The sequence below is a fragment of the Lipotes vexillifer genome, unplaced genomic scaffold, assembly GCF_000442215.2.
Source record: "Lipotes vexillifer unplaced genomic scaffold, Lipotes_vexillifer_v1.1 scaffold1129, whole genome shotgun sequence".
NCBI classification, from domain to species: domain Eukaryota; kingdom Metazoa; phylum Chordata; class Mammalia; order Artiodactyla; family Lipotidae; genus Lipotes; species Lipotes vexillifer.
In genome coordinates, this window is record NW_006789022.1 from 72,073 (window position 1) to 94,019 (window position 21,947).

General features: G+C 57.1%; 4 protein-coding genes across 6 annotated transcripts in view; 1 reads left to right on the top strand and 3 right to left on the bottom strand.

The window, feature by feature from the left end:
* Window positions 1-1,926, bottom strand: part of LOC103091668 (leucine-rich repeat and fibronectin type-III domain-containing protein 4) — a 6,381-nt gene extending 4,455 nt beyond the window's left edge. The window contains exons 1-2 of the mRNA XM_007462198.1: window positions 578-1,926; window positions 9-30 (exon numbers count right to left, since the gene is read on the bottom strand). Of these exons, the coding sequence (XP_007462260.1) occupies window positions 9-30; window positions 578-1,926 (1,371 nt within the window). The remainder of the gene's footprint in view (window positions 1-8; window positions 31-577) is intronic.
* Window positions 1-11,176, top strand: part of PC (pyruvate carboxylase) — a 64,537-nt gene extending 53,361 nt beyond the window's left edge. The window contains exons 11-21 of the mRNA XM_007461919.1: window positions 6,226-6,370; window positions 6,737-6,826; window positions 6,917-7,138; window positions 7,651-7,807; window positions 8,383-8,623; window positions 8,733-8,982; window positions 9,208-9,452; window positions 9,538-9,717; window positions 9,795-10,043; window positions 10,318-10,458; window positions 10,538-11,176. Coding sequence (XP_007461981.1) covers window positions 6,226-6,370; window positions 6,737-6,826; window positions 6,917-7,138; window positions 7,651-7,807; window positions 8,383-8,623; window positions 8,733-8,982; window positions 9,208-9,452; window positions 9,538-9,717; window positions 9,795-10,043; window positions 10,318-10,458; window positions 10,538-10,786 — 2,169 coding nt within the window. The 3' untranslated portion in view covers window positions 10,787-11,176. The remainder of the gene's footprint in view (window positions 1-6,225; window positions 6,371-6,736; window positions 6,827-6,916; window positions 7,139-7,650; window positions 7,808-8,382; window positions 8,624-8,732; window positions 8,983-9,207; window positions 9,453-9,537; window positions 9,718-9,794; window positions 10,044-10,317; window positions 10,459-10,537) is intronic.
* A 1,486-nt stretch (window positions 11,177-12,662) lies between these two features.
* Window positions 12,663-15,819, bottom strand: RCE1 (Ras converting CAAX endopeptidase 1). 3 transcript variants are annotated; one of them, XM_007461922.1, is made up of 8 exons: window positions 15,602-15,819; window positions 15,379-15,481; window positions 15,201-15,280; window positions 14,851-14,929; window positions 14,161-14,328; window positions 13,963-14,034; window positions 13,631-13,693; window positions 12,663-13,330 (listed from the first exon to the last, which is right to left on the bottom strand). In XM_007461922.1, exons 3-8 carry the CDS (start codon window positions 15,258-15,260, stop codon window positions 13,095-13,097), a joined length of 678 nt encoding a protein of 225 aa, XP_007461984.1. In that variant the 5' UTR covers window positions 15,261-15,280; window positions 15,379-15,481; window positions 15,602-15,819; the 3' UTR covers window positions 12,663-13,094. The 3 variants fall into 3 exon arrangements, with proteins under 3 accessions (XP_007461984.1, XP_007461982.1, XP_007461983.1); XM_007461920.1 differs by having other exon boundaries at window positions 15,201-15,284; XM_007461921.1 differs by lacking the exon at window positions 13,631-13,693 and having other exon boundaries at window positions 12,669-13,330; window positions 15,201-15,284; window positions 15,602-15,799.
* A 197-nt stretch (window positions 15,820-16,016) lies between these two features.
* The window catches only part of TOP6BL (TOP6B like initiator of meiotic double strand breaks), a 92,630-nt gene continuing 86,699 nt past the window's right edge, over window positions 16,017-21,947 (bottom strand). The window contains exons 15-17 of the mRNA XM_007461923.1: window positions 20,064-20,142; window positions 16,182-16,369; window positions 16,017-16,082 (exon numbers count right to left, since the gene is read on the bottom strand). Of these exons, the coding sequence (XP_007461985.1) occupies window positions 16,017-16,082; window positions 16,182-16,369; window positions 20,064-20,142 (333 nt within the window). The remainder of the gene's footprint in view (window positions 16,083-16,181; window positions 16,370-20,063; window positions 20,143-21,947) is intronic.

Sequence of the window (21,947 nt, forward strand, 5' to 3'; positions counted from 1 at the left end):
AGGAAGTGGTGGCTGGAGGCTGGGACGATCCTGCGGGCAAGGGCAGGCAGTCAGAGTGCAGGCAAGGGGGCCCAGGCCCCAGCCCACCCCCCACCAGCCTCACCATGTGCCCCCAGGTCCCAGCTCTGAACACCCCCTTCCCCAGGACCACACGGGCCTGTGTGTTCACTGAAGAAGGCAGAGAAAACAGGACAGGCGCGTGTGGCCCTGGAGCTGGTTGTCAGGGGCCGGAGAGGTGTGCACGTTGACACCCGGGCCCAGGGCTGGCCTCGAGGCGGTGGAGAATTACACGCCAGACAAACAACACGCGTGTGCAGGCCAAGCCCACGAGCTTAAATGCAGACGGCCGCCAATACCCGAGGCCTCACCCGCTCTGCCACATCTGAGGCCTCCCCCTCCCCTCCCCCTGCAGCCCCCACTCAGCCCAGGCTGCTCAGAAGCTGAGGAGGGGTGTGTGGAAGCCCCGCAGAGACAGAAGGAGCAGGAGAGGTAGCCAAGCCCGAGGGGTGGGGCAGGGTTCAGAGGAGGGCGGCTGGGGGTGACGCTGGGGGCCACGGACTATGAAGCACCTCCTCACCGGTACATGAGGGTGTCGTCCTCGCTGCTGTTGTACTGGATTTGGAACATCCACACAGGGTCCGCCGGCCGCCCTGGCCCCCAGCTCACTAGCCCTGAGGTGGCGGTCACCTCCGTCACCTGCACGGCTGGCTCAGACTCCAGCGTCCCCTCTCCCTCGGCAGCAGTGCGGGCTGAGGCGGCGATGTCCGAGGGCCCCGGGCGGGCCCCCTCGGTACTGCCGTTCCCTCCGTGGGGCAAGGCCAGCACTCGTAATTCTACCCGCGCTGTGGCCTCGCCAGCAGGGTTGGTGGCAATGCAGGTGTAGCCCCCCGCGTCCGCGGAACCCGTCACCCCAATCTCCAGGGTCCCGTTGGGAAAAGCCCGGGCTCGGGAGGAGTTGCCGACCAGCCGGTCGTCAGGGCCGACCCAGTGCATGGTGGGCGCAGGGTCACCGAGGGCCCGGCACCGCAGTGTGGCCCGCTGGCCCTCCAGCACCCAGAGGCGCTGCGTGTGGCGGGCAATGAGGGGCGGCTCACAGGAGAACTCGCCCTCAGGCACCGTCCAGAAGTAGCGACCGGCCAGGCTGGGCGGGGAGGCGCAGGTCTCCAGGTCATCGGGCCGGGCGAGCCGCCGCAGCCACAGCAGTTCGCAGTTGCAGTGCAGGGGGTTCCCACTGAAGCTCAGCACCAGCGGGGCAGGCGAGGCCTCGGCGTTGCGCCCCCGGGAGAAGAGCGGGTCGGGCGCCAGCGTGGCCAAGCGGTTGGAGGTGAGGTCGAGGCGGGAGAGCTGGCCGAGTTGGGCAAAGGCGCCCGGGGGCAATGCGTCGATGAGGTTGTGGTCCAGGTTGAGGGTGTGCAGGGCAGGCATGGCGCCGATGCCGGCCCAGGGCACCTGCCGCAGGTTGTTGTAGGACAGGTCCAGGTCCTCCAAGCTGTCCAGGAAGTCGTCGAAGGCCCCCGGCGCAATGCGGCCCAGCTGGTTGCCGCTGAGAATGAGGTGCTGCAGGTTGACGGGGCCCCGCAGGCTGCCAGTGCCCAGCTCCACCAGCCTGTTGGCATCCAGGTGCAGGGAGCGCAGGCTCTCCAGGTCCCCGAAGGCACGGGCCCCGATGCGGGTGATGGCATTGCGGGACAGTGTCAGGTCCACCAGCCCCGTCATGTTGCGGAAGTCTGGCGGCCCTAAGGCCTGGATGAAGTTGTCAGCCAGCCGCAGCTCCACTGTGCGCCGGTCCACGTTGGGTGGCACAAACAGCAGGCCTCGGTGGGCACAGAGGGTGCTAAGCGACTCGGACAGGTTCTGGCAGACGCAGGGCAGTGGGCAGGCGGCCGCTCCACTGGCCAGCAGCAGCAGCAGGAGCGGCGGGGCCATGGTGAGCGCCCTGTAGGGAAGGGTCACAGCCCAGGCACAGGTGGGTCTGGCACAGGTGCCCACTTGCCCCAAGACCCAGTCTCAGGGGCCAGCTTCAAGAGCCTGGCCTGGTGGTGGGGTCAGGGTCAGAGGCCCAAGGGGTCCCCCAAGGCTGAGAGAGGGCTGGAGCCTGCAGGGCCAGGGCCCCCAGAGTAAAGGTCACATTTCCCAAGCAGTTAGGGGGAGTCCGGGCTCTGGGTACAAGGTGAGGCTTGAGGCAGGAAGCGGAGGTGGCCATGAGAGCAGGGAGGGTCCCGGAACTTCCTTTCCCCGTGTCCCCTGGAATCTCTGGCATCCCTTCGGCGCCATCCCCTCCCCCGCCTGCTAAGGTGCCCCTCCCCAACCCCTCCCGTGGCCCCTTGCCCCTCCCTGGCCAACCCCCAGTCTGTGCCCCGCGGCCCCCTCACCTGGTGTCCGCAGCTCAGGGGGCGCGGGCCGGCCTCCCCGTGGGCCCGGCCGGCCCCTGCCGACTCCAGGCGGCTCTCTTGCGGGGGTGAGGCCCGGGGCTGACCAGCCGCCCTCCGCACGCCTTCCGGCCCATGGCGCTCGGGCCCGCGGCCCTGGCTCACTCGGTTCCCGGTACCTTTTCCGCGGCGCGGTGGCGGCGGCGGCGGCAGCAGCGGCAGTAGCAGCAGTGACAGGCAGGGGGGTGCGAGCCAACGAGAACGCGCACCGTGGACACGCACGTGGAGAGCGGACGTGGAGGGGCTCGCGGGGATCCACCGGGGCCCAGGCCGGCTCCCGAGGTCACCCGGAATCGCGGCCACTGCAGGGCCCACGGGTGGCTCCTGGTCACGCCCGAGGCCCGGGCCGGCGCGGACCCGCCGCGCAGCCCCCCGGCGCCGCCGCAGTGCACTCACCCTGGCACAGGCGCGCGCGCCCCCGGCCACCCTGGCGCCCCTGCATCCTGCACCGCACTGGCTCCTGCTGCCGCTGCGCGAACCGTCACTCTGCAGACAGCCAGACAAAGCGCCAGCCCGCGGGCCCCTTCACCATCTCCCAGAGACGACAGAGTCTTTGTCACATGTCGCTGGGCACCCTCCCGAACACACCCACACATGTCCACACACCCACACGTCCCCGCACCCACAGGCAGGGCCGGGTGCAAACCCGCACTGTTGCTGGGACCCTTGCATTCACAGACACACGCTGAAGGTCATAACCATTCTGCATCGCCAAGTCACGTGGAGGGTCCCCAACAGGCACGGGCCTTGCGGGGGGAGGGGAGGGTTTGGGGCGTCGCCTCCCCCTCCCCCCAGGCAGGGCTCCCGCGGGGTGGGGCCGAGAGGGCTCGGCCTTGTCCAGGCTGGGGCTGGGGCCCAGGCTGCCCCCCCCCCCCCCCCCGCTGCCGGCCCCTCCCTCCTCCTTCCCGGGCTCCCCGCCCTGCCTGGTGCGCTCAGGAGCTCAGGAGCCAACCGGTCTCCGCCTCCGGCCCAATTGGTGTGCGCGGCGCGGTTCCCAGCAGGACGGCGGTAGCACGCTGATTCAAGCTGTGCGTCAGTGGTCCTGGATGTGCCGACAGCCCCTCCGTCCAGCTTCTGCCCCTACCGGGCCATTTCCCTGGAAGAGTGGCCCGGGACAAGCTCGGCTTAGACGGATCAGCTGAGAAGGGGCTCCCGGGGTGTGTGTGTTAGTGGCGGGCGGGGTGGCATCCTGCTCACCTCTCCATTTCAGACCCAGTTTTCAGACCTGAGACACACACACCTTCTGCTGTACCTGAACTTGAGACCAGTGGCTCTGGTACAACTTCCCTTGAGAAGAAACGGGGGGGCGTAGTTCCCTGCTTTCTACCTCCGACATCCGGGGCTTGGGTGGGAGCGCTGAGGGCTGGGAACCAGGTCGGGCACTCTGGTCTTTCGTCGTGGCTGCCCAGATGGGAAACAAGGCAAGTCACCACCTCCCCCAAGTGTTTCCTGGCCCTCAGGGTACTCAGATCCTTTCCCTTACCTCAGGGAAACAGACGGAACTCTAATCCTGCCTGGTACACCAGGTAACCTTGGGCAAGTTTTTTAACCACTGAGACAATTTTCTTATCTATGCCAAAGAGTATTAATTTTATGTGCTTCATAGGGCTGAGAGGAGAAGAAATGAAGCAGCCTGTGAGGGGCTAAGCCACCTGGCCGCTGGAAGCCATTCTTACCGTTGCCACTTCCCCGGCCTCGGCTGTTGCATTTGTAAAATGAAGGCACTGGATCCTAGCTCAGGTCAACTCTTGCTCAGTGGCATTAGATATCCCCTTGTTCCTCGTCTCCCCATCAAAAATGTTTTCACTCACTCTAAACGTACGTGTTTACTGGCGTCCATCGTGTTCCACTCTGTGCAGGGAGTTGGGGTACATCAGGAACCAGATAGGTCTGGTTGCTATCCCCATGGAGTACAGATGGGATGACAGAGGCTCCGAAAATTACAAAGGGGGAGGGGTCTACAAAAGGGACATGCAGGGTGGGGCAGGGGAGGCCTCTTAGGATCCTTCCCACCCCTAGGTGGCTGTAGGTTCTTTAGATGGTTTAACTGGTTTCTTCATCTCAAATGCCATGCCTTGGCACAGGTGAAATGTCCACATCTCTTTAAGAGGAGCATTGACTAGTCTCAGGGGCAGACAGGCAGACTGGTCACACCAGACAGGCACGAGGCAATGTCGGCTGGGCCCCACTCTGCAGTGGCCGCCAGTGGGATGCTGGCTGGGGAGGCACCCTTCTCATTCCGGGCCTCCAGGTGATAGGAGCCTTGGGGGAACAGGTGGAATCTCACAGTAGCAGCAGGGCCCAGCAGCTCTTGCTGGGCCTGGAGTCCCTACTGAAGGTGCCAACAGAGATCATGAGTGGGTGACACATGGAGCTGCCTTCTTTGAAGTAACAGCCGGGCTGTAGCCATATGGTCATAGGCACACGTACACTGGAGTCCCTTCCATTTGCAGTCATGGGGCATCTCTCACAGCACTGGCTCCCATGCCCCCATGTGGCCTCTAGGTTGGACTTTACCCTGCCCTAGCGTCATTCTGTCACCCAGCTGTTTAACGAGCAGACCTGGGGGCCCTTGTGCACAAAGCACATGGGCACTGGTCCCTCAGACAGCACCCATGCTCCCGGGCATGCGAGGGATACAGACAAGCAAAAGATGATGAGGCTGAGGGAGGAACTTTCCAACAGCTGATCCCATGGAGTCCTAGAAAGGGACATCCGGCCCCACAGTGAGGGTGGGGGATGAGGACAAAGAAGGTCTTTGAGTTCAGACTTCCAGGAAGAGCTTACCAAGCAGGTGTGGAGGTGTGAGAGCACAAGGCAAGATTGGTGTGGCTAGAGGTGGCCATGATAAGGAAGCCCGGCAGAGGGCATGGCCTGAGGACAGGGGTCACAGAGTCTAGAGATGGCTGTGGTAGAGTCGTCTGGCTTGACCAGTGGCACAGGAGTGGGGGGTGAGGGTGATTTTAGCGGAGGTTTTGGTAACTGGGTAGGTGGTGAGACACCCAGCAGAAGGCAGAGGACTGGGTGAGAGAAGCTGGTTTTGAACCTGATGAGCTTGTGTGAGGGACACACAAGGACAGATGCCCAGGAGGCATTTCCATTTTGGGTCTGGAGCTGGAGGCCCAGGACAAGGCCACCCAGAGAGTGTGCTGTGTGGGAAGAGGCCCAGTGACAGCCCTGAGAACTCCATCCTGCAGGGGTGGGAGGAGCCCCCAGTGGGGACCAGGGAGAAGGAGGGGAGCAAGATGTCTTGGAAGCCCAGGGAGAGAACATCCCGGTGGGAGCTGTTAGCAGGAGAAGGCTGGGAAGGTGCTCCCTTAACTGGAAGGAGGGGCCCTAGGGAGACTATCAGGGCATGGCCGTGTGCTGTGTGTGGCGGGGAGGGTGCTGGAGGCAGGAGCCTCTTTGAAGAGGTGCAGCTAGCAGGGCCAGAAGGGGGCTGCTTTATGCCGCACCGCTGTGGGGAAGGCCGAATCCATCTTCTAGGCTGTGGGGTGGGAGGAGGTGCTTAATTTCCAGATCCCTGAGGAAGGAGGAGGTGGGGCTCAGCACATGCTCCATGGCAAGCAAGGAGGGCAGGACAGGCTCAGGCCCCTCATGGCTTAGGGGACTTTGCCAGAACGGGGGTGGGTCTGGTGAGGAGTTGGGGGAACGCCACTCTGCAGGGAGGCTTCAACCTCAGCATGGTGCCCTGGGGAACTTGAGCAGCTGTGCTAGCCTAGGGTGGCACTTTTAGCCTCTCCTGTCCCTGTCTGTGCTGCACGGTGACATCCTCCCACCCGCCTCTGTCCTGCAGACCAACATCCCCTTCCTGCAGAATGTGCTCAACAACCAGCAGTTCCTGGCAGGCACCGTGGACACCCAGTTCATCGATGAGAACCCGGAGCTATTCCAGCTGCGGCCTGCACAGAACCGGGCCCAGAAGCTGCTGCACTACCTTGGTCCGGCCCCGAGACTGCCCTTCTCTCCCCTCCCAGATGCCTTGCTTCTGGCTCCCTGCCCAGAGAGCTTCCTAGCAGCCCCTGCCTCTGTCCTCAGTCTGGTCCTGCACCTTCTTCCTTTGCTTCACCCTCCCTCCCCGCCCACCTTCCTTGCTCCTGATCTTAGAGTCCCCTGTTCCCATCCATGTGGCCGTCACTAGGTCCCCACTGCCTGGACCCAGGAGGCCCTGGCTTTGGAGAGGACACGGGCCAGCTGGAAGACCAGGGATCCTGGAGGAATCCCCCCATCCCCAAGCCCAGCAACTCTCTGCCCTCAACTCAGGCTGTGCCCAGCCTGCCCTGACCCACTGCCCACTCTCTCCCCAGGACATGTCATGGTGAACGGCCCAACCACCCCGATCCCTGTCAAGGCCAGCCCCAGCCCCACGGACCCTATTGTCCCTGTGGTGCCCATAGGTAGGTGAGATTCATTCTGCCACCTCATAGGGGAGACAAAGAGGAGGCTGCCCCCTGCAGGATGGGTGCTAACGCCCCAGTCTGCCCTAGGCCTGCCCCCAGCTGGTTTCAGAGACATCCTGCTGCGGGAGGGTCCCGAGGGCTTTGCTCGAGCGGTGAGGAACCACCAGGGGCTGCTGCTGATGGACACGACCTTCAGGGACGCCCACCAGTCACTGCTGGCCACGCGTGTGCGAACCCACGATCTCAAAAAGATCTCCCCCTATGTTGCCCACAACTTCAGTAAACTCTTCAGCATAGAGAACTGGGGAGGTAGGCTGGAGGAGGGATGGAATGGGATGTGGGACAGCGCATGGCAGGAATGTGGTATCCACAGTACAGGCAGGCCACTCGGGCTCTCCAGGAATAGCTAGAGATGTTAACACTGAGTGAATGAGTGAGAACGGAACAAGGCACAGCATTCATGTGTTTAGCAAATAGTGACTGGTGCCCGTTCTAACCAGTCCTGGTGCTGGGCATGAGATCGCAGAGCTGAGACCCAGGCAGCTCAGGGTCAGGGAGGAGATGCCTGCCTGTTAATTATAGCACAGAGAGTATGGGGTGAGGGCTGTGAAAGCGGATGCAGAGAGGACACAGTAAACCTGAGCTGTCCCAAGAGATCAGCAAAGGAAAAAGTCTGCAGGAATTGTGGCTGGGACGCAAGTGATGCTGAAGATGAGCAGGGCCTGGTGTTAGGGCCAGAGGCTCAGACTGCAGAGCTGCAGGGCGTGGTGGGGTCCCCAGGACATTTCGGGGTTGACCTGGGCCTCTTGGTCCCTGTGCAGGAGCCACATTTGATGTTGCAATGCGCTTCCTGTACGAGTGCCCTTGGCGGCGGCTGCAGGAGCTCCGGGAGCTCGTCCCTAATATCCCGTTCCAGATGCTGCTGCGGGGAGCCAATGCCGTGGGCTACACCAACTACCCCGACAATGTGGTTTTCAAGTGAGCCTGGGGTGGGGTGGGCAGACACTGCACGATGTGGCCCGGCAGGTGCCAGGCCACAATGCAATGGCCTGCGCTCCCCACAGCAGGCTTGAAACCAAGTCTCTCAGTAGCTGTACCCAGCAAGGGCTGCAAGTTACAGTCAGAGAACTGGGAGGGCTTCCAGTGGAGGCCCCAGGAGGGCAGGTGACTTGTCCCAGGCCACGTGGTATAGAGCTGGGGCTGAAACCCAGGCCTGTCTCCCTCAGCCTGCCATTCTTTTGCAAAGCAGAATCCCCAGCAGATTCTTCGAACTTGGGCAGACTGAGCTGCACTGCATGCGACTAGCACAGGACAGCTCCGCTCCTTGCCGGATGCTGCTGGGGCGACCCTGCCCAGCCCAGGCTGCCCTGGAGAGGCCTTGTCCACACTATGGACATACTGTGGTGCCCCCTGGCTCTGTGGGTGCCACGCCCCCTGCCAGACCCAACCCTCAGATATTATTCCCCAGGGGCTGCAAGTGGGCCAGGAGGCAGAAAAGGATGTGCTGCAGGGAGTGGGATGGCGCTAACCCCTGAGCTCTCCTACCCACTCAGGTTCTGTGAGGTAGCCAAGGAGAATGGCATGGATGTCTTCCGGGTCTTTGACTCCCTCAACTACCTGCCCAACCTGCTGCTGGGCATGGAGGCGGCGGGCAGTGCCGGTGGTGTGGTGGAGGCTGCGATCTCCTACACGGGTGACGTGGCCGACCCCAGCCGTACCAAATACTCGCTGCAGTACTACATGGGCTTGGCTGAAGAGCTGGTGCGAGCTGGCACCCACATCCTGTGCATCAAGGTGCCTGGGCCCAGCTCACCCCCAAGAGTCTCCCCACCATGTCCCTCATCCCCCCCATGTCACGCCTCCTCCTCACCATCTTTCTCTTTCTCCTCTCCTCTTCCCTTAGGACATGGCAGGGCTGCTGAAGCCAATGGCCTGCACCATGCTGGTCACCTCCCTCCGAGACCGCTTCCCTGACCTCCCATTGCACATCCACACCCACGACACATCAGGGGCGGGCGTGGCAGCCATGCTGGCCTGTGCCCACGCTGGCGCTGATGTGGTAGACGTGGCAGCTGACTCCATGTCTGGAATGACTTCACAGCCCAGCATGGGGGCCCTGGTGGCCTGTACCCGAGGGACTCCCCTGGACACAGGTAGGAACAGCTGCAGCCCAAAGCCATTCCCCTCTCAGAGCTGCAGCCCTCACCAGTCCCAGCAGAGTTGGTCATATCCTAGAATCCAGATGCTCCGGCCTGGCCTGGTCTTGCCTTCCATCAGCCACGTCTGCGATGTGGCCTGACCTGGCCCTGGGGTCCTGGGAGGAGCATCTGGAAGCTCAGCACATTTCCAAGCCCTCTCCGCCTCTGGCCTCCCTACAGGGGTACCCCTGGACCATGTGTTTGACTACAGTGAGTACTGGGAGGGGGCCCGGGGACTGTATGCGGCCTTTGACTGCACGGCCACCATGAAGTCTGGCAACTCTGATGTGTATGAGAATGAGATCCCAGGGGGCCAGTACACCAACCTGCACTTCCAAGCATATAGCATGGGGCTCGGCTCCAAGTTCAAGGAGGTCAAGAAGGCCTATGTGGAGGCCAACCAGATGCTGGGCGACCTCATCAAGGTGAGCTAGGCCCAGTGCTCTTACCCCTGCCTCTGGGCCTCTATACGGTGCCTGGCACCCTAACCCAGGGGTCCCCTCTCCTCAGGTAACCCCTTCCTCCAAGATCGTGGGGGACCTGGCCCAGTTTATGGTGCAGAATGGGCTGAGCCGGGCAGAGGCCGAAGCTCAGGCAGAGGAGCTGTCCTTCCCCCGCTCCGTGGTGGAGTTCCTGCAGGGCTACATTGGCATCCCCCACGGGGGCTTCCCTGAGCCCCTTCGCTCCAAGGTAAGGAAGGCCCAGCACAATGTGGTGGGGTGGAGGGGAGTCAGGAAGCAGGCCTGACCCTCTGCTTTGCACCCCAGGTGCTAAAGGACCTGCCAAGGGTGGAGGGACGGCCCGGAGCCTCCCTCCCTCCCCTGGATCTGCAGGCACTGGAGAAGGAGCTGATAGAACGGCATGGGGAGGAGGTGACCCCGGAAGATGTACTCTCAGCGGCCATGTACCCCGACGTCTTTGCCCACTTCAAGGACTTCACTGCCACCTTTGGCCCCCTGGACAGCCTCAACACCCGCCTCTTCCTGCAGGGACCCAAAATTGCAGAGGAGTTTGAGGTCAGTGGCTCTGGCACCCATCTGCACTCCAACCCAGCACTCCTGCTATCCCTAAGGACCCCAGCACATCTAGAGTGCCAGGCTTTGGCTTGGCCATCACTGGGCCTCGTGAGCTATGGGTTCACAGAGTACCCTTGAGAGACCAGGGAGCTAGGCCTTTACAAGGGAGGAGCTGAGACCCAGGGAGGGGGGACTTGCCTGGGATTAGGTCAGGGGGCTGCCCTCCCCGCACCTGCCCCCGCCCCAGCTCTGAGCCTCCACACCCTCCCTGCAGGTGGAGCTGGAGCGAGGCAAGACACTGCACATCAAAGCCCTGGCTGTAAGTGACCTGAACCGGGCCGGCCAGAGGCAGGTGTTCTTCGAGCTCAATGGACAGCTGCGATCCATTCTGGTCAAGGACACTCAGGCCATGAAGGTACAGCCCCCACACAGGGCCAGCCAGGCGGTGGGGATGGGCAGGGCCTGGTGTTTCACGTCCTCTCCCCTGTCTGCAGGAGATGCACTTCCACCCCAAGGCCCTGAAGGATGTGAAGGGCCAGATTGGGGCACCCATGCCTGGGAAGGTGATAGACATCAAGGTGGCAGCAGGGGCCAAGGTGACCAAGGGCCAGCCTCTGTGTGTGCTCAGTGCCATGAAGATGGAGACTGTAGTGACTTCGCCCGTGGAGGGCACTGTCCGCAAGGTCCACGTGACTACAGACATGACACTGGAGGGTGACGACCTCATCCTGGAGATTGAGTGATCTTGCCCCGGACTGACAGCCTGGCCATCCCCACCCCAGGCCTTCAAGGTGCTGCGCTGCCAGGGCAGGCCCAGGCCAGCCAGTGCCCGAGGGCAGGAAGGCCGGGCCCTGGAGCTCCTGTCCTCAGTTGTTTGTGGCAGGAGAGACACTGCCTGTGGTGGCCCGTGCCTTTCCTCCTGCCCTCTTGTCCTTTCCCTGGCGGTGGACAGTCGCTCACATATTCATCCCTTGCCAAATAAGGGTCCCCCCCTTGCTGGAGACTACAGGTGGGGGTGCAGGCAGGCCTGGGACCTAGGGAAGCAGACTTAGGGGCCCTGCCTCTTGCAGGGGAAACCTAAGTCCCAGGTCTGAGAACTTCGCTCAATAAAACTGGCTTTCCCCTTCCCTCCATTCTGGGTCCTGTGCAGCCCACCCCACCCTAGTGCCACACGGCAGAGGGGCAGGGCTGCCTCTTGGACTCCCCCATGGGCAGGGGGGCAGTCAGTTGTATTTTCCTCCTAGGAGGGTAGTGAGGATGACAACAGGCCCTGGTTTTAAGTCACTACTAAGTGCCTATTGTATACACACCCCAAATAGGATTAGCTAGTTGTCACTGAGAGCTTGGGCTGGGGAAGGGGTTGTTCCAAGCACTTAACACCTATTAACTCAACACCTATTAACACTTTCACCCATTTTATAGACACAGAAATGGAGTCATAGGCAGGTTAAATAACTTGTCCAGGACCCAACAGGTGAGTAAAGAGAAAGGCAGGGAGGCCCTGGGCAGTTCCTGAGCAGGAGCATAAGGAAGAGGAGGGACAGAGCCCAGATCCCCTGATCCTCAGGGGACCAGGCAGGAAGTACATCCCAGCACCCTGCCAGCCTAGTGCTCTCAGGGTACTACACCTAACCTTTGGTGTGGTCCTGGGCTGCCTCCTCTCTTGACTCCCAGATCCCAAATGTACCCTCTAAAACCAGCCTGTACTCAATTCCTTGGCTTCCTTGACAGCTGCAACACAGGCTGGGGGAGAGGAAAGCTCTCCAGGGAGGTAGGTATGTGACTGTCACGATGCCCTTTTAGATCCAGTTTAGCCACAGCCAACCTGCGGGAGCTGTGGGGAGTGACTGCACAGCGGTTTCCTTTCCTTCGACCACCAGCCTCAGGGAAGGGGACTTGGGACAACCTCCTTGAGTCTGGAATGGGACCTAAAGGGATAACATTAAGAATGTTTTAAAGAAAAGCGGGGGGAGGGGGGGTCCTAGGGGCAGTGGAATGAGACTATAAGAACCATTCCAAAAACATGAGGCAGAGCAGGTAAAATACTACCAAGTTCTAGAAAGAACCCTGAGTTACAGCGTTGCTTGGCAGGGTTGCTTATGCTTGCTGGACCTTTGTTCTGGGTTCCTCCAGAGACCAAACGACTGGCACGCTGGCAGAGGTCTGAGGTGGAGAAGAGCCAGAGAAGCCACCCAGGTGACTGAACTTCCAGTTTAGACTCACTTCCTCTTGTGTAATGTGAGGCTGGTAGACTTCGGGGAGGTCCTGGTGGGAGGCCCATAGTGGACTCCCCCACCCTCTCAGAGGCTGGGGGCTCCATCACTGGGGTCAAGGCCCTGGGTTCTACTCTGATCCTGGTAGATGTGCAGAGGCCCCAGGATGAGCTGGGCCCACACCTGGTACCTAGTGCCAGGCCCACCTGTGCTAGGACTTGGGGCCTTGCTCAGGAAGGAGAAAGCTGCAGACCCAGGGCGACCACAGGCTCCCATCCTGTGTGGTACTTCAGGGAACTATGCCTACCAGGCTTACCTGCCTAGAGGTTAGTGTTCAAGGTAGCCAGGACCAGGTGGGGGGCATATCCCCAAGACCCCAAAGAGACTAATTTCCCAAAGGTCCAAGGCCATGTTACCCAAGTTAAATCTCTTTAATATCCCAATACAAAGTCCTGATGCAAAAAGACAATGAGAAAACCCTGGGAAGGTGGGAGGGTTTTTGTAAATTCCACCCCCGAGCAGCTTTTCAGAGGCAGTGGGGACAGAGCAGCTCAGAAGCAACAGTCCAAGGTGAGGAAGGGAGTGCACGGCTCCTGGGACCCACCCCTTGTCCCCTCACTCCCGGCTGCTCCTCAACCCCCTTTCAGGAGGGGCCACATCCTTTGGGTATCTACTCCTTTCTCTTGGTCCCTGGGATTCAACTAGCTCTGGCTTCAATCCCCTACAAAAATTCCTGAGTTCTCGGGGACCCCAGCCAGCTCCTCCCCTGCAGTACCCCTTGATGGGGAGGGGCTGGGAAGCCCATGAGAGTTCATAGGAGTGTGTACAGGAGCGTGGGTCAGGAGCACAGGGGAGCCTCTGAGTCCCCTGCCCGCTCCAAAAGCACACAAAGGGGAAGGCTGCCGTAGAGCTTAGGGTCCGTGAGGGGCTGGAGCAGAAGCAGGAAGAATCCCACACCCAGGGCATAGCCTGCCAGCAGGAGCCGCCTCTGCGGATGCTCCAAGGCCGCACATACGGCAGGAAAGCCCATGTAATTGCAGAAGGAGTGGCAGAGAACCGGCCCAATCAGGTGTCCTGGGGAGGGGAGACAGAGTAGCTCATGGAACAGCCCCACCACCTCCCCAGGCCCTTCCAGGGCTAAGACCCTTCATTCCCTAAAACAGGAGATCACTGCCCCACCCATCCACCCACACACCACAGCCTGTGCTTCCTGCCAGCTCTCAAACCACACCAGGCCGAGGGCCCAGGCTCAGCCTGTCTCAAGGACTGCGGTAGAAGAAACTTGTCGCTCCTAGAACAAACACAGATTCCCATTCTCCCACCCATTCCTGTGGGCCCTTGAGCCCCAGGGGACCCGAGAGACTGAGGACCAACCTGTGCGAATGAAGAGGAAAGCAGTGTAGGCACCGAAGACAGCTGTGTAGGAGAACTGGAACGCTGGAGACGGGGAGGCCTCGAGTGACCACACCTGCATGCCCTTCCTGCCCCAGCACTGCACACCCATCAGCCAGAGACAACCCCTTCCCCTGGGGGCAGTGGCTGCCTGCCCCAGTACCTAGACTGTTCTCTACACCCCAACTCCCATGGTCAGCGGCCCCTCCAATACTGTAGCCCTCTGTTCCCCATTCTTCCTCCAGAGTGACTTATCAGGGACACCCTCACACACCCAACCCAGGACTGCCCCAGGCAAGCTCTCTAGGACTCACCTGCAGACAAGAAGATGCTCCCCACACTGCTCTGGCGGAAACGAAGCTGCTCAAAAATGTGGTGAAAATGGGCTGAGGAAGATGAGAACCACATCACATTCCTCCCAGCCTGCCCTATAGGCCCTGCCCTTGCCCCAAACCCCACTCTTGGTTCCCATGCCAGGAACATTTCAGTAGGACCAGGCTGGACAAACTCACCAACTCCAAAGAAGAGTGGGCAGGTGAACACAGCAGGGCCCAGGCCTGTGCACGGTGCTAACATGGGGAGCATGCAGGCCCGGAACACCAGCTCCTCTGTCAGGGGGGCGATCACTTGGTTCCGCAGCCAGCGCATGTCCGTGAGGCAGCGGGACCAAGAGCGAGGGGCTAGGGAGGGGATTCAGGGCAAGCAATGAGTGACTAGCTATTGAACAAAATGACCCTAGAGGCCCCAAGGGCCCCTCTGCCACAACCTCCCCCTGGCCAAACTCAGCTTAGGCATAAATACTTGTGAGAACTGGAAAGGGTCAAATTTTCTTATCGGACCTAGTATAAAACAGTGTCTCAAGGGGACCGAAAGGGAAGGCATTAGTAGCTGAGGCAAGGTGTCCTGACTGTAAACTCTGGAAACATCAAAACTTGCCCAAAACCAGCTCAAGTTTGGGAAACCAAAGGTTAAGGGAAGTAACGGACAATGCTTTCTTGTCCGCAACAAGTACTGCCTGGGGTCCCTACAGGCCTCACTGGACATCAGGAACTAACTCTTTGAGACCACCGGATATGTGCTCCCACTTTACTGATGAGGAAACAGAACATCTCACGTCTCATGTCCAGGACCCACCATAAGCGCATTGATCCCCTTACCTGGACTGCCTGTACCTACTTTTTTCCTTGGCCCTGAGGACTCACCTAGGACAACCTTCAACCTATCTGCCAGGTCACAGGGGCAATCCATAGAGAGCTGCATCAGCGGGCCCAGGAAAAGGATCTGGGGGCAGAAAAACAGGAGCGATCAAAGGAAAGTTTCAAACCATAATCCACTGCCCTTGCCCAGACATGGCTTCATGAGACTTCAAGCTTCCTGTTCTCTGCCAGGATTTCCCACAGATGCATACCCGAGGGCCCTGAGCCATCTCACAATTCTTGTCTCCCATCAGTCAAAAGCTGGATACAATCCGGATTAGAAAAAAAGGCCACGGAAAGAAGCGTCACGCTAATAACAAAGAGCAGAGAAGGAAAAATAAAGCAAGAGCACTCACCATGGTCAGCAGCAGGGGCAGCAGCGCTGCTGGAAAAATGCCCTCCAGCCTGAATCCCATCAGGGTGAGCAGGGATGTGCCTGGCTGAGCCACAGGAAAGGGGGCATCAGTCTTGCTTCCTCCCCCAGTGAGCCCTGAGATCTCTCGCCCGCTGCCCTCTGCCCCGCCTCCTTCGCACCTGGATGCCTGTAAGCTCCCTCCAGAGTAGCACGCAGAGGGGCGAGAGACTTGACACTACCAGGACACTGGTGAAGCGCCGCTTGATTACGGCAGGATGGTCCCTAAGAAGGAGGCAGTAAGTTCAAGGGGCCCACAACCACCTCCTGACAGCACGGCCCCACCCTCTGTTCGCCCAAGCTCCGCCCACAGCCCCGCTTCGTGGACGCGCGCAGCCCCCGCACCTGGGCAGCTCGCTCTTCCAGACGTAGAGGCTGCCCACATAGGAGCAGGCGAGGCTGAGACAAGAGAACACGGACACCCAGCAGCACAAACCAGGGCCTGGACCGCCCAGAGCCGCCGACTCGGGCTGCCGCTCCGGCCGCGACACCGACAGCAGGCGAAGCCCGTCCCCGCCCAGCGCCGCCATCGCGCCCGGACCCGCGGCGCGCCCCAGTGACGCGGTCCCGCCGCTGCCAGGCCAGCTCCGGCCGGAAGCGTGGTGACGTCACCCGGCGGCGCGTGCTCCAGCCCCGCCCCCGACTCCTCCCCGACACTGAAGCAGAAGCTGCGCGCGCAGAGTAGGTTTATTGAACTACAGACAACATGCGGCCCCGGCAGCGGCGGGGCAGACGTGGAGGCGGCTGGAGGGGGTCCGGTTCAGGACGCAGAGCCGGGACTCAGCCACTCGGACAGATTGGAGATTTCCTGCAGCCACAGCGCGTCCTGCGGGAGGAAAGGGGGCCCGGGGTGAGGACCCCTCGGCAGCGGCCGGGTCCCCGCCCTCCCGCCGCGCCCTCCCCTGCGCGGCCTTAGCCCGGTTACCTCCAGGCCGCTCCTGGGGCCCGTCCTGTTTCTGCTAGGGGTCAGGGGAGCCGCGGTGGGTTCCGCGCGGCCCAAGGCGGCCTCTGACGGGTTCAGGGCCCGAGGGGAGCGGAAAGCCCGCGTCTCCTCCACTCCTTGGCAGAGGCTGCCTCTTCTGAGACTCTTGTTTTCTACTTGCCCGCTGGTCCCTAAGAGAAAACAAGCCCGCTCATCTTACTCCCATGTCCTGTGCTAGGACGACCCTTGGGGGAAACCTGGGAGAAAGGGAGGAGCTGGAGTCCGGCTCTCTTAGCCCTCCCACCTCAGGACCCTTTCATCTGGTCCTGTCCGGATCAAAACCCGGCAGCTCCGGGTCTTCAGGGTCAGGCTGAGGCTGCACAATGGCTTCGGGGTCTCTCTGTAGCCACTGAGCTGGGCCTGGGAAGAGGCATCTGGGATTGAACCAAGCCCTCACTTGGGGCTTGCGCCCACTTGGTCACTTCACACACATTCCTCGTGGAGTCTGCACCATCCAGCTCCTCCCGCCCTGCCAAACTGATTCCCCTGCCAGAACGCTGGCCTCACCTCTCTCCCCCTTTGTTGGGCACGCTGCTTAGGCAGTGCGAACTTAAAGTAAGTTTGGATCTACAGGTTCTTCCTGAGCACGTCCTAGGAACGTAGATCAATGAGCTGTTCCCTGGGTGAAGCTCACAGATGCTAGGAACGATGCAGAAGTTTGTACAAAGTCCAGGGGTAAAACAAGCTGTTAACCATCTCTGTAAGTGAAAAATTGTTTCCTTGAGGAGATGTCTGAGATGGGTTTTGAAGGATGAAGGGTAATACACCGGACTGACAAGGCAGAGGAAAGGATTAACAGGCTGAAAGGGTTAAGCAAACACCCAAAGGCATTAAACAGTATCCCGCACAAAATGCAAAGTGCGGGGGGTCCAAGGAGATGAATCCGAATGGGTTAGTGGGAATCAGAGAAGGCTAAGAAATGGATTTTTATCTGTAGGAAATAGGAAGGCAGTGAAGAGTTTTTAAACACTGGAGATATATTGTTAATTTTGTATTTCAGAACAATCATCATTTGTCAAAGGAGTGGCTTAGAGTCAGCTTAGAGGAGGGAAGACCTCAAGAGCCCAGAAAAAGTGAAGGCAGCGGGGATGGAGGAGTCAGAATTATTCATAAGGCCAAATTGACAAGCCTTGGTAGTAGACTGGATATGAAACATTAGAATGGGGGGCATCTCAAACGAATCTCAGGTTTCAGATGTGAAAAACTAGATAGGTTGTGCTAGTAGTCATGACAGAGACTGAAGAAAAAAGAGCTGATTTTGGGTGTGTGTGCAGAGGGCAAGATATCAGGAGAAAGGAAATTGAGGTACCAGTGGGACCGCCATATGTAGCAGCCTAGTGAGCAGATATATCTCCCACCTAACACTCAGGAGAGACCTGGAATGGTCATACCAGCTGAGGAGTCTTCTGCCCAGAGGCAGCGGTCAACGCCTGGGATGGAAGAGAGCAGCTAGGGAGGGACTGCAGTATGAGCACTATTTGGGGGTGGCCAGAGGAAGCTAGTCGAAGAGAGAAGAGATGGGGAGAACCTGGTGAGTCGTAGTCTCACAGTGCCAAGCTCTGCAAATAGTCCAGGTGTGATAAAGATAAATTCACAGTCATCAATTTGGTAATTAAGAGGCCTTCCCAAACAAGAGACCGCAGTTCAGAGGCCACAGGGAAAGCAAGTGCCCTGGGTTAGGGAGAGAATGAAAGAAAGAGGGAAACAGTGTAGCTTGCTTTTTTGAGAACCTTGACTGAGATGTGATGGAGAGAGATAAGTGGGAGAAGTTCAAGATCATGGGAGATATCCTTTTGAAATGGACCTCCTGAGGGAAAGGAACTCAGAAAAGGAGTTGAAGGTGCAGAGATGATAACATGCTACCAAGAAAGCAGTAAGGATAATGCCACCCCTTAGACTGGAGGGGGTGAGTCCCTATGCTGATAAGGTTCTGGCAGTGGGGGGAGTACAAACTGGGTGAGTTTACTGAAAAAAGAGATTAGTAAGTGAAGTAGGAGGCTAAATCAGGAGGACGAGGCTTGGTAGTTTTTTAAAAGAATGGAGTGGAGGGCTTCCCTGGTGGCGCAGTGGTTGAGAGTCCGCCTGCCGATGCAGGGGACACAGGTTCGTGCCCTGGTCCGGGAAGATCCCACATGCCACGGAGCAGCTGGGCCCGTGAGCTATGGCCGCTGAGCCTGCACGTCCGGAGCCTCTGCTCCGCAGTGGGAGAGGCCACAACGGTGAGAGGCCCTCGTACTGCAAAAAAAAAAAGGATGGAGTGGCCACTGAGGAGAAGGCCAGGAAGACAATGGAAAGAATTGACAAACTGAAGGCTCCTCAGGGGATGGACCACAGGTGTACAGGCGGCATCACACACTTAGTGATTTTTTTCAGTGTAGCTGCCCATGTGGAACATAGGACTGATGGCAACTAGAGTTGCAGCTCTGTAAGGCAGAGCAGCTCAAACACTCTTCTAGGGGGCGGTCTACCAGATCATAAACACCTAGATTTTAAGGCTTATGTTGCATTGTAGAGAAAACATGAGCTTCAGAGGCAGCAGGAGTTCAGATCCTCCTCCTGCTAAGTGCTCTATCCTATCTCTGAACCTGGGTTGTCTCTTGTGAGAGGGGGCCAGTGCTACCCACCCCAAAGGGTCACTGTGAGAGTGGTCACTGGAAGAGCCTAGCATCTCCCTGGGTCCACAGAAGATGCTGAATTAAAAGTTAATGTTTTTCTTCTAAGGAAAGTACTTATTCTTTTGTCTTTTCACTACATAAATACTGAATCGTATTCAGTATACTGAATTGTGCTATATGATACACTTCCATTCTCCTAAATCTCCAAATCTAAATTATAGATTCTTGGCTTTGTACCAGCCTTCGCTGCAGGGTTCTTTTCGGGAGGAACAGCCCCCACAACATTTAAAATACAGTTTAAGTGACAGAATGATTCAGAAACACATCTTAGGCCTAAGCACAAACGCCATGCAGTATGTTGTAGCTGTTACCCTGGAAAGAGGAATTTTACCAACAAAGCACGGTGCTGAAAGCAGTCCCCAAATTCCCTCAAGCCCAGGCATTGTTTGGTCCAACAGTGCATCCCCACCAGCCTGGCTCTGTTAGAGACAGACCAGAGCCAGACTGCCTGGGTTTGAATTCTGGCTCTGTCGTTTACTAGCTGTGTGACCTCAGGTAAGTTTATTGACATCTCTGGGCCTCTGTTTCCTCATCTGTAGAATGAGGATAATAATAGTACCATAGTATTGTTTTGAGAATTAAGAGCGTTAATACACTTTCAAATCTCAGACTAGTGCCTGGCACCTGCACCATATCAGTTCAAGCACCAGTGGCTATGATTATTTTCAGACATACACACCTGCTACTGCAGGCCCTGAAGGCTGTTTAAGTGTTGGAGGGAGGGGAAAAGACAATATAATCACCGTCACATTACACTCACTGACACCTCCCCATAACATTTATCAAGGTTGAGGTGGTGTCTGCATCCAGGAGCAGACTCCGGAGCCCCAAACACAGTAGTAACCAGAACTAAGGACGGCCACAGTAGCAACACTATAATGATGAAAACACGAAGGAACCAACTGAATTCAGGGCCCCGCCCCATCATGTGCAGCTATCTAACTGCAGGAACTGTGAGAAATTTCTAGTCCTATCATACCAGCTTTTGGAAGGGAATGCCTCCTGCTGCCCCAGAATACCCAGAGTGGTGGTGGGAGCCAACCAAATCCCAGAACATTGCTGTGGTGTAAGGTGCTGCCTGAAAGTTTGAAGTCACATCTTTTACTTCCCAGCTTTGATCCAGGGCTCACCTGAAAAGCTGAAACCTTACCTGCAAGGAGCTCCAGGCTGCTGTTCTCATGTGCATCCTCTGTGCTCTGCTCTGCATTATTTTTCTCTGGGAGCAGCTGCTTAAAAAATTAGAAGTCCTAAGTGAGTTTTGCAGAAGCATGAACAAGCCCCAGTGAGATCACGTGCCTGGTGGCTTTGTTGACCTCACAGGGCTTTCCTCCTTCACCTGAAACCCCCTATTACTTCCTCCTGGCTCATGTGAACCCCCTGCCCAGCCCCCAACTTTTAAGACTTCCTTCTTCTTTTGGAGGCTTTGCAGTTCACTCCAGCCATTCCGGGCATTTCCTAGTTTTTCTGAACTCTGGTCACTCATGTACTGTCTGCTCCATTCCTTGGGCTCTTTTAAGTATGCATTGCATGCCCCTTTTCATCAATTTATGTATTTATGTCCATTTTCTACATCTTAAATTCCTTGTAAGGTTCATCATGCCTGTATCTCTTTTACAGCTAGCATAGTGCCTTGCACACGGTAAGTGCTCAATAAATGACTGTCTGAGGTCAAACATGGGAAGCCACAGGGCACATTTTGTAGTCTTGTGTAGTCTTTCAAAGCCCTGCTATTTGGTTCAATTTGGATAGAGAAACAAAGGTCAGAACCCAATCCTCCCAGCTCCTTGTTTTTCAATACAAGTATATAAAAATAGATATCCTCCTCAACAAAATTAAAAACTTTTGTGCTTCAAGGGACACTTGAAAGTGAAAAGTCAACCCACAAGAATGGGAGAAAATATTTGGAAATCATATCTGATAAGGGACTTGTATCCAGAATAAAGAACTCATAGTTCAACTTTAAAATAACAACCCAATAAAAAAATGGGTTTGACAAAGAATTTGAATAGACATTTCTCCAAAGAAGAGATATAAATGGCCAATAAGCACATGAAAAGATGCTCAACATCATTATTCATTAGGGATATGCAAATCAAAGCCACTAAGAGATACCACTTTATACCCACTGGGATGGTAGTAATAATAATAGATAATAACAACTGTGGATGAGGATTTGGAAAAATTGGAACAATTACACAGTGCTGGTGGGAAAGTAAAATAATGCAGCCAGTTTGGAAAACAGTTTGAGTTACCATATGACCCAGCAATTCTGCCCCTAGCTATACACCAAAGAGAATTACAAACATATGTACACACACACACAAATGTTTACATCAGCATTATTCATAATAGCCAAAAAGTGGAAATAACATGTCTATCAACTGATGGATGGATTAAAAAATGTGGTGTATATCCATACAATGGACTATTACTCAACCATAAAAAGGAATGTACTGTTACCTGTTACAACATGGATGAACCTTGAAAACATGGTAAGTGAAAGAAGCCAGACACAAAAATCCACTTATTGTATGATTCCATTTATATGAAATATCCAGTATAGGCAAATCTACTGAGAGGAAAAGTAAATTAGTGGTTGCCAGGGGACAGGAGATAGGAGAATTGGGACTGACTGCAAATTAGGTACAAGGTTTTTTCTTTGGCGTGATGGAGATGTTCTGGAATTTACTGGTGATGGTTGCAAACCACAGTGAATATACTTAAAACCACTGAATTGTAAATTTACAGTGGTAAATTTTATGGTATGTGAATTATAACAATAAAAAATGTATTCTATCATATGTTGTTTAACAAGGCAAGTTTCAGTTTCTAAGTAATTATATTCCAAGAAACATAGAAGAGGTAAAGATGGCCCTAAAGGTGTGAAAAAAGAAACAGTATTAGGAAAATTTCCAAACATCTTTTTTCTTCTTTAAGAAAAAGCTTAGGGGGCTTCCTTGGTGGCGCAGTGGTTGAGAATCTGCCTGCCAATGCAGACGACACAGGTTCGAGCCCTGGTCTGGGAAGATCCCAC

Excerpts from the sequence above, each read along its gene's own strand:
- RCE1 (XM_007461920.1), bottom strand. The coding sequence starts at position 15,786 with ATGGCGGCGCTGGGCGGGGACGGGCTTCGCCTGCTGTCGGTGTCGCGG. Across the intron at positions 14,930-15,200 it reads TGCCCCTGCTGCTGACCATG|ATCCTTTTCCTGGGCCCGCT; the intron begins GTGAGTGCTCTT and ends TTCTGCCCCCAG. Across the intron at positions 13,331-13,630 it reads TTTCCTCTTCATTCGCACAG|GACACCTGATTGGGCCGGTT; the intron begins GTTGGTCCTCAG and ends TCCCCTCCCCAG.